This window comes from Portunus trituberculatus, chromosome 42, assembly GCF_017591435.1.
Source record: "Portunus trituberculatus isolate SZX2019 chromosome 42, ASM1759143v1, whole genome shotgun sequence".
Classification (NCBI taxonomy): domain Eukaryota; kingdom Metazoa; phylum Arthropoda; class Malacostraca; order Decapoda; family Portunidae; genus Portunus; species Portunus trituberculatus.
The window spans coordinates 6209374-6220000 of record NC_059296.1 but is presented as its reverse complement, the minus strand read 5'-3'; the positions used below and the strand labels follow the sequence as shown (position 1 = coordinate 6220000).

The 10627-nt window shown below is 39.4% G+C and overlaps 1 protein-coding gene across 5 annotated transcripts in view; it reads right to left on the bottom strand.

Annotated features, from left to right (window-relative positions):
* LOC123517769 (YTH domain-containing protein 1-like) overlaps positions 1–2518 on the bottom strand; it is a 55829-nt gene extending 53311 nt beyond the window's left edge. For all 5 annotated transcript variants that reach the window (XR_006678577.1, XM_045278202.1, XM_045278204.1 and 2 more), the window contains exons 1-3: positions 2365–2518; positions 515–604; positions 1–85 (exon numbers count right to left, since the gene is read on the bottom strand). The exon at positions 1–85 is cut by the window's left edge and continues 92 nt beyond it. Coding sequence is in view for 4 of the 5 variants with exons in the window: in XM_045278202.1 (XP_045134137.1) it covers positions 1–85; positions 515–604; positions 2365–2392 (203 nt within the window). In the remaining variant the exon portion in view is untranslated. The remainder of the gene's footprint in view (positions 86–514; positions 605–2364) is intronic.
* Between the last annotated feature and the right edge of the window lie 8109 nt (positions 2519–10627).

The following is a 10627-nucleotide window of genomic DNA, read 5'->3' as shown; positions in this document are numbered from 1 at the left end:
TTGATTGCAGCTTCCTTGCTCTCCTCTTTTTTCATCTTTCCTGCTGCATCTTTGGTTGTTTCAACTGCTTTTTTACGACGTTTATCTGAAGTGAAACAAAAATCAATTCCAACCACCTGCAATTAACTGTTGTAGAAACTCAAAGCTTCCCCACAACAACCCTTCATGGACAAGGAAATGATGTTGTATTGGTCCTCCCACCATCCAACATCAATGAGCTACACTATGCCCTACCCTCTGTTCAGAATAAAGAAAGAAGTCTCACTGGCATAGCCTACATCACAGTTTCTGGTGCATAAGAAGACCACCTTTTTGTGTCTTTTTCAGAATGATTCAAATCCCATCTTAGGTATACAATGAAATATAAGGTATTTTATTGAAACATTATATCACAATACTGCAACCACCACTAGAGGTCCATATTATTTCTGCCACATGCTGGTACAGCTAACTTCTTTAAAAATCTAAAAAGTATAAGCACAATATTAACGGCATCTTAAATAAGCATACTCACTGGTTTTGTCATCAGCAACATCATTCAGTTCATCATCAAAATTCTCTGCAGAGTCCAGTAATTCTTCCATCAAATCCACCTCTGCATCTCCTGAAGGGGACAAAACACGTGTAGAAATATTCACACACACCAGTACAAACACTTATTAATATGAAAAGGAAATCATTTGTGCAATTTTTTGACAGATTCTTTTTTCATTAATTATAAAGTACAACTTTATGCATTTTTTTTTAAAGAATTAATAATAATTTACCTTTTGTAAGGCATTAAACAAATTATTATTTGCCTGAATTAATCAATCTAACTTAACTCTTACTGTGGCATTGTTAAGATAACCCTTATTTGATGTTATTTCTATGGTACATGTATCTGTAAGATGAGAGATTCCAATTTTTCGGGTTAGCGTCGTTTCGAACACATGCAGAACGACATTTCGTACCTTTAACAGAGTGCGTTTCGTACACACACACACACACATATATATATATATATATATATATATATATATATATATATATATATATATAGAGAGAGAGAGAGAGAGAGAGAGAGAGAGAGAGAGAGATTTATACTATTATGAGGAATAATAAAGGAAATTCATGTCGTTGGGGTGCAATAGTTCAGCTGTTTGAGCTCTGGCTTTGAAGATTTGTGATCTTTCCCATACCAGGATTCATATCAGTCAATATACCAAGAAAATCTCCCAAAACTTTAGTCATTTTGTAAATTGTTTGCAATTTTTAGCTGATTTATAAATTGACAAGTGCTAACAGTTAGCTCGGAGCAGCTAGCTGCTCGGGTAGGAGTTAGCTCCTCCCTGTCAGCTGTTTTGTTTGTAAACTAATCTTGGAAGAGGGAACCCTGCTGTCTTTTTACAAGTGTGTAAGCTGCAATTGGCTATTTACTTCATAGAAAGACATTGAGCGTCATCAAGAGCTATGCAGCTACACCAGGAAACCTGTTAGCTGCCGCTAACGGCCAGCAGGCGAATTCGTTCCGGTCACTGTTAGTTAACAGTGAACAGTTGTTGGACCCACGGAATTTAGTTAATGACTGTAACATATATAGACCTACTCAGAGTTGGTAGAGCAATTACTTTGGTATTCAAATTGTTTTTAATAACTATATTATTGAAAGAGTCAACAACTCTCATTAAGACTTTAAAACATACGACCATTTAAGACTTTAAAACGTACAACCATTCAAGTAAACTACCATTTCATCTACACAATTACTTATAAGAAATTACATGTAGTTAACACTAGGAGTGGTCGACTACCTGAACATAGCAATTGTTTTCCGAGTGTACGAAACATCGTTATTCTTGTGTACGAAACATAGTTTTCCTTGTGCACGAAACATCGTTTTTACTTGTGTACGAATCGTCGTGGGTACGAAACGTCGCGCTCCCCAATTTTTCACTACTGCTTCCTGTAATAAAATCTAAATATATCATTACCTATAACACATGGCCGATCAAGTTACTATAATTACATATTACTAGCTAGAGGAAATAAACAACAATTTCTTTGAAGAAAAGGTGAGTACCATGGCTCATCCCCAACAAATACAAACAAACAAATCACACAGATACAAGCCAGCTTCGTTAACCTTACTGTCTCACTACTCACTCCTTAAATACATCATCACAACAGAGTTGACGTCAAACTCGATAAGGCGACATTAATGACCATACTGCCAAACCCAGAAAAATGTAAGAATTAATGAAGTTCCAAGCGAGTATGAATTTGTGTTCAATGGCGAATAGAGGCCTCGCCGCTCACCGCCCTGCCTTCCCGGGTCAAGCCGCGCTCCTGGACCCCTACTATCACCCACATCCTATGGCTTACCCTTCATCTCGGTGTTATCTTCACTCATCGTCGTCTGATCTTTGGTAATCACCCAGCACTCAGGATAAAGCCGAAAAAACAAAGACGGTATCTCCCCACAGCCAGGCACGGCACGACCCTCACCAACTCTCGCGTGATCTCGCCTTTGACGAGATTTATAAGCCTCGTTTTTGTTGTCTTGCCAGATCGATCTTGAGCGCCAACACTAATCTTTATCGAATACGATTTTATGATTTTGAGTAAGATCTCTCGTTAGTTTTCTTAACAATACGCATAGTTTTTTTTTTTTATAAATAAGTCTAAAAGATCGTATCCGTCGAAATGAGACAATATAAAGAATATAAAAGAGTTCGAGATGAGGCCATTTTAACATAACAGACAGCGAGATTCTTCCAAAGATTTTAGGTACCTACAAGTATTCATAAGTATATCTTAATTAAGTACAATAATATGGCATAAATGAGATTCATTCATTGTGTGTGTGTGTGTGTGTGTGTGTGTGTGTGTGAATTAATGGTTTCAAAGGCGAACTTTGCACGAGACTGCCCATTCTATATGTAATTAATTCACTGGAAGAAAGGTCCACCAGAAAAAAAAAAAGCCCATTGGAAAAAGGACCCAATGGAAAAATACCACCCCCCCCCAAAAAAAAAAAAAAAAAAAACACGGAAAAAAGGCCCACAAGAAGAAAATATATATACATTTATTTCTTTTTACTTTCTTTGTCATTACATTCAGACCCTGCTCCACCAACTAAAGGCGCTCTGCAGAGCCTCTATTATATAGTAATTGAATATAAAATACAAATATCAACAATACCTAGCAGAATACTATATAAAATATTGTAAAAACTGATCACACACACACACACACGATAAAATCTAGCTATACATGTAATGTAGTTTAAGTAATCAAAACATAAAAATTGCACATTAAAATCTTACACAGTATAATGTTGAGTGACAGTCATATCTGACATATCATAGGCATCCCTGAATAAATATGTCTTTAGTCTTTTCTTAAAAAAGTTCAGTGCTATTGCTTGCCTTGACCTGCACTGGAAGCCTATTGTACAGTCTTGGAGCACACACTTGAAAGGCTCTGAAACCCGTATCTGAGTTACATCTTGGCTCATTTAGCCTGTACTCATCTGCTGCATGCCTCACTACAACACTTGTCCTAACCTCAAATGGATGCAATAACTTTCTTAAATAAACAGGTTTTCCAGTAGTCATGACTTGATAAGTTAACACACAAATTTTATAAGCAATACGAGCCTTTATCGGTAACCAATGCAACTCAATGAGTACAGGCGTTATTCTGTCGCGAGGTGAAACATATTTTATCATTCTGGCAGCCCTATTCATTGTCAGTTGTAATTTCCTTAATTGATAATTTGGCAGGTTATAATACAAGGAGTTGCAGTAGTCCAGCTTGGCTATTACATGATTTTGAATCAGAGACTTGACAGAATATTCATCCAAATATCTCCTTATGAAAGCAATGTTCCTCAGATTATACCTTGCCACTCTCACAGCCTCATTTATTTGATCATTTAAGCTTAAATACTTATCAACTATGACTCCCAAATCCTTAACCCTCTCAGATAAATAAATATTTGTACCATTTACATGTAAACTTTGCACTTCGTTAAACCTCCTAAGGCCACTCTTTTTTCCAATAAACAAACATTCAGTTTTCTCTACATTTAATTTCAACTGTTTTTTATTCATCCATCCCTTAATAAGAGCCATAACTCTTGTCAATGTATTTTCTGTATCTAAAATATTGTTAACTGTTAAGTAAAACTGAGTATCATCAGCATAGAGAGCGAAGGTTACATCAAATTCCTCCAAAATGAAAGACAATTCTATAGTATAAACACTAAATAATACCGGTCCCAGCACACTGCCTTGGGGAACACCTCTGTTGAGCTGACAGTGCTCAGAAAAGGAGCTCCCCACTTGGACACAATAACTCCTATTTACAAGGTAGCTCCTTAGGTACTGCAGTGCACGTTCTCTAACACCTATGATCTGCAGATCTTCTAACAGTACATCATGCACTACAGTATCAAAGGCAGCACTCATATCTAACAATATTAAAACACCACACTTTCCCTCATCCATCATACACAAAAAATCATTAGTGACACTACACAACGCTGTTTCAGTTGAGTATAACTTCCTATACGCAGACTGATTGTCAGGCAATACATGAATAGTAGATAAATAATCCATTAGCTGAACATGAATCACACTTTCAATAATCTTTGATAGGAATGATAGGTATGAAACTGGTCGGTATGAAGAAAGGCACTGCCGATCAAGTTTACCCTTTAGAGTATGTTTAACAATAGCAAGTTTCTCACTTTCTGGAAAAACACACTCACATATGCTCAAGTTGACAATTTTTAAGAGAATACTTGTGAGCTGTAAAAGTCTTCCCATTGGCTACATCTGACAGGAAATGGATCTCGAACACAATAAGTCTTTTTAACATTTTTTAACAATGTTTGTAGAGTATCTATACTGACCTCACTGAAAGAGACCAGACCAACATAGAGTATGTATATATATATATATATATATATATATATATATATATATATATATATATATATATATATATATATATATATATATATATATATATATATATATATATATATATATAAATAAATATATATATATATATATATATATATATATATATATATATATATATATATATATATATATATATATATATATATATATATATATATCATATATATATATATATATATATATATATATATATATATATATATATATATATATATATATATATATATATATATATATATATATCTTATGGATAAAATTGCTAGATATCCTTTTCCCCAGGGCACAGAGGTAATTGTCTATGCTGACATCTTGCTACAGTGTAATGCTCCTCGGACCCTTACCTCGGCCTTAAGCCATCATCCAGAGTTTGCAGACCAAGCATAAATTCCATAAAAATCAGTCTTGTGCAGTGCTGTAAATACTTGGGAGCTTAACTCAGTTTTACTAAGGATTCTCACTGTATTACCTATGTTCGCAATCAATGTTTGTTACGGCCCCTTACCTCGGCCTTAAGCCATCTTGAGTCCGTGTACTGACATGGGCCTTGTCATCAATGAAACAAACTAAATTTCAAGCAACTCCCAGAGTTTGCAGACCAAGCATAAATTCCACAAAAATCAGTCGTGTGCAGTGCTGTAAATATTTGGCTCAACTCAGTTTTACTAAGGATTCTCACTGTATTACCTATGTTCGCAATCAATGTTTGTTACAGCTTGCTCCCCTACAAGTGCTAGCTCACAGGGGCTATGGTGTGGGTATCCCAGTGCTTAGGATGTTCCACATTTCTGTTTTCAGGGCTTTAATAGACTACGCTGCTCCAGTCTTGTTTCAGCATAGTCCAACACAGCTGAAACCCTTGAGTACATTCAGAATGAGAGCGAGAGAGTAATCTTAGGCTGCCCCAAGACTGCAAAGCTTGAAGTTCTCCGAGCAGAATTGGACCTCCCCACCATGGTTTGTCGAATACATGAAATCACCTGCTGTGCACTGTGTCGGATGGCATGTAATGGTGCCAGCCAACCCTTGCATTTCCTTGCCCACAGAATTGGACCTCCCCACCATCGTTTGTCGAATACAGGAAATCACCTGCCGTGCACTGTGTCAGATGGCATGTAATGGTGCCAGCCAAACCTTGCGTTCCCTTGCCCACCTTCATGCTAACCCCAGGGCCCTTGCTAACTTACTTGAGACAGCTTTTAACATCACTAACCAAATTTGATGTCCTTGACTCCCTCAATTTTATTACCACCTCTGGTTCCCCCTCTTGGAGACCTCACAAAGCCAGTGTAGATATAGAAAAACTTGATGCTCCTGAATATAATCGGTTCCCACATGAACTTAAAGATCATTTTATGCATAAATTGTCTAACTACTCAAGACCTGTACATGTTTACTGTGATGGTTCAGTGGATGGTAGCAAATCTGGATTTAGCTTGTTCATCCACAACTGCACCTCTCCCTCTGAATACACTGACACTGAGGTGTCCAAGAGGCTTCCTGACAACCTGTCCTCTACAAGGGCAGAACTATATGCCATGCTAGGTTTACAAATTGTCCTTTGGGGAAAGATGTTTACTTTTTTGTTGATAGTCAGGGTGCCTTATATTCATTGTTGTCTAATTCCCCTGCTGATTGTGATCTCATCGACAAGGTCTTGGTGTCATTGATCTCTCTCAGAGATAATCTCAGTATGTTTCACCTGGGTGCCTTCTCATGTTGGCATTTCCCATAATGAAAAAGCTGATGTTCTTGCCCCTCACTGAGGACATTGCTGACTGTCCTGTTGAACACACTTATAATAACATCAAGGGTCAGCTTAAACGTCATGTTTGCAGCACCATTGCTCACCACACCAGTCCATGTTTTTTATACACATGTCCCAGCCACCATTTAAAAAACAATGAGACAACTCAGAACCTGTCTTCTCGGTGTCAGAACTGGTGGTTTAAAACAGTCAGTCCCTTGCTAATTCCACTGTTAATCCCCCTGTCTGCTCAACTGTGGCTCAACTAGGCTCATTATCAGAGAAGAAATTCAGGTGAGCCAAGCAAAACAGCTGCAGAGGGAAGGCCAGGAAATGAGGAGAGCTGGAGGGACCACTATGTTAGGACAGTGTTGCCATGTGTAGGCCTTATTTCATTTTTTCTTGTGTTCTAATGTGATTTGATTTTACAGAATGTCAAGAATGGCTAATCGTCTAAGAGACCTTAAAAGGGCAACTGAAAGGTTTTCAGGAATGTGTGGCACCTGTTAGAAGGCCAAGCAAGGGAGACGTGGCTGAGGACACTGAAATGAGAAGTGGGTGATGAATGTTGGGGAGACCTTCAAGAGATAGCACAAGATAGACTGTGGTGGCGAGAGTTCATTGAGGCCCTATGCATCCCCAAGGATGCCACAGGATATGATTAATTGATTGATTCTGGAACAAATGGCGAAGAGCAGAGTTGTTAACATTACCTGTCATCAGAACTCGCAGACATTATGTACAAATAAAGGCAATACCATCTCTGTTTTTTTTATGTACGAGGGAAAACAACCAAGGGCAAAAAAAAAAAAAAAAAATTGAAAATAAAGGCTCACTGGAATTGTAGTCTCCATAAAAGATTCAAGAGTTAGTCAAAATTCAGGGAGAAGTAAAAATTCGGAGAAATGTCTCGATAATTCTTTTAAAATAATTAAAATCATAGGAAGATGGAAGTATATACAGGAGCAGGCATTAGTGGTACTGTGTGGAACCATGCGCGCTTTGGGGTAGATGAATGTGTGGCAAGATTGCTTGTGTGGGTGTGAGGATCGGGTGTGGTTGAAGTTTGAGGGGGTTTGACGTGGTGTGGTTTACTGAGACTGGCGTGGGAGATGAGAATAAAGGGATGGGAGTGTCGGGACGGGAAAGTGCCGTGATGCGGGAGACGCTTGGAGAACGAGGGAGAAGGGTGTAACTGGAGTGTAAGTGAAATAACGATCGAGGAGGGAGAGTGAGTCTGACTGAGGCAGTGAAGTGTGTATTGGACAGTGTGGTGTTGTACATATGGAGATAATCAGTTAATTTTTGTCCATTACAGGAGTTGGTGATCCGAAGCCGTGACTGCAGCGATCCCGTGAGTCCTGCACCATCAGGGAAGGACTCCGGCTTCGCACTACGCCTTCATTGACCCTCCTCCCCTCACCCTACCAACTCCGGCGCCTCCGTCCCCGCCGGCCGCCGCAGCGGCAGCTGCAGCCGCCGCAGCTACCGCTCTCGGCGGTGGGGTACTGCCTCGCATTGGGCCTTCACTGCCGTCCCGCTAATACGTGCCGCCGTCGCCGCTACCGGCAGTGAAAGATTCTGCCTCGCATCGCAGACCACCTATTCAACGCCGACCTATTCAACGCCTGCTGCCACTTTACTTGACTTGTGTGTGTGTGTGTGTGTGTGTGTTCACTGTTTGATCTGCTGCAGTCTCTGACGAGACAGCCAGACGTTACCCTACGGACAAGCTCAGAGCTCATTATTTCCGATCTTCGGATAGGCCTGAGACCAGGCACACAACACACACCGGGAAAACAAGGTCACAACTCCTCGATTTACATCCCGTACCTACTCACTGCTAGGTGAACAGGGGCTACACGTGAAAGGAGACACACCCAAATATCTCCACCCGGCCGGGGAATCGAACCCCAGTCCTCTGGCTTGTGAAGCCAGCGCTCTAACCACTGAGCTACCGGGTGTGTGTGTGTGTGTGTGTGTGTGAAGTACACGACGATGTGTTGGAGAGCAAAACACCTGAAAGAAGCTGGTGAACCTTACAAAAAGATCTTCATTAAAAAAGACACGCATCCCGCTATACGAGAAGAATGGAAACGACTGAAGGAAGCCGAAAAGACCGAGAAGGAAAGGCCTGAGAATGCAGGATCCAACATTCACATCAATTATAAAGAACGCCAGCTGTACAAAGACGGTCAAGTTATTGATAAGTTTAATTTGATGTGTTTTTAGAAAGACCACGACAACAGACAGTGAAAGATATTAATGTGTTGGCTTGGAACATTAATGCAGTAAGAACAAAGTTAGAAAAACCTGTGGTTGAATCACTACTGTTACAATATGATATAGTCAGTCTGAGTGAAACGAAAACGAACCTAAGAATAAGTTTGCCGGGTTTTGTTACGCTTAGTGGAACGAGTAGTGTTTCGTCCCATCGTGGAGGAACAGTTGTTATGGTAAAGAACTACCTGGCCCGTTTTATTACTAACGTTGACTATTATAAAGACGATCAAGTGTGGTTTATGTTAAAATGTATTCCTAATGTGTTGTTTGGGTTTTGTTATATTCCACCTTATGATTCTGAATACTTCACCCATCAATCGTTTGCAGCCATACAGGAGAAAGTGTCTGACAATGATTGTAATTATATTATCATGGGGGACCTTAATTGCAGATTTGGTGTTTACGCACGTGAAATACCGCTCCGTAGTGAGATTCCGAGCGCTGAAAGGTATGAGTATCCAGTCCTCCCTGATCACGTGAATACTCCAAATGATAATGCCTATGTTTTATCAACTATATGTATTGATAATAAGATATTATTAGTGAATAACTTAAAGACAGAACGTAGCCATTTTAAAAGTGATATGACTTTTCGAAAAGGTGGAAATTGGGTGTCAGAACTTGATGTTTGTTTGGCTTCTCATGAAATTGTAAGGCATGTGAAATCCTTTTGTGTGCATAAGGTTGAATGCTTGCCATCGGATCATGCTCCCATCAGTATTTCGTTTAATGTTCCTGACGTCAGCCTTGACTCATTGTGTCGTCGTGCGTCTCACCTTGGAGGGCACGTGTTTGCAGAAATCCAGGATGAACGTGATTCGATGGTACGCAGACCTATTAAATTTGCCTCTATCGATAATGATGTGTTCTGTCGTGTTATGAACAATCTCGATGTGTCAAACTATGATGTTATTGCTGATGTTGATACTTTTTCCCAAAATGTATCTGATGATATATATGAGTGTGTGAAGAAGAGTCGCAGCGAGAGCGTGAGTCACCGGGTTGTCGATGGTAATACCAACCTTACTAGGTGGGAAAGGCTGCTGCAAGATAAAGATGACAAGCGTGTGTGGCAAGCCATCAACTGGAAAGGTTGTTTACACGATGATGCGTATACAGATTTGAAGCCCTCTGATGATGAGTTTAAATGTTTTTATGAAAACCTTTTAAATGTTCCAACAAACAACTTTGAAGAGGTATGCCAGAATACAAATGTTACAATACCACTGTTAGATGACCCAATTACCCCTGCCGAGGTTACCACTCAGGTTAATATGATGAAGGCTAACAAAGCTTGTGGCCCGGACGGTATCGCACCTGGAGTGTTAAAGTTGTTATCTGTTCAGTGGTTACTACTCATTACAACACTCTTTAACATGGTTTTTTCTACAGCACAGTATCCCACACTTTGGAGTAGAGCAAATTTCTTTACAATTTTTAAAAGGAGACAGGAGAGAGACACAGAATTACAGAGGAATTAGTGTAATAAACAGCATATCAAAATTATTTGATATGGTGTTGTGCGCCAGGTTAGAGATGTGGTTTACTCCGTACCGCGAGCAGGCAGGGGCACAAAAAGGCAGAGGCTGTACTGAACACATTGTAACGTTACGTATTTTAACTGACT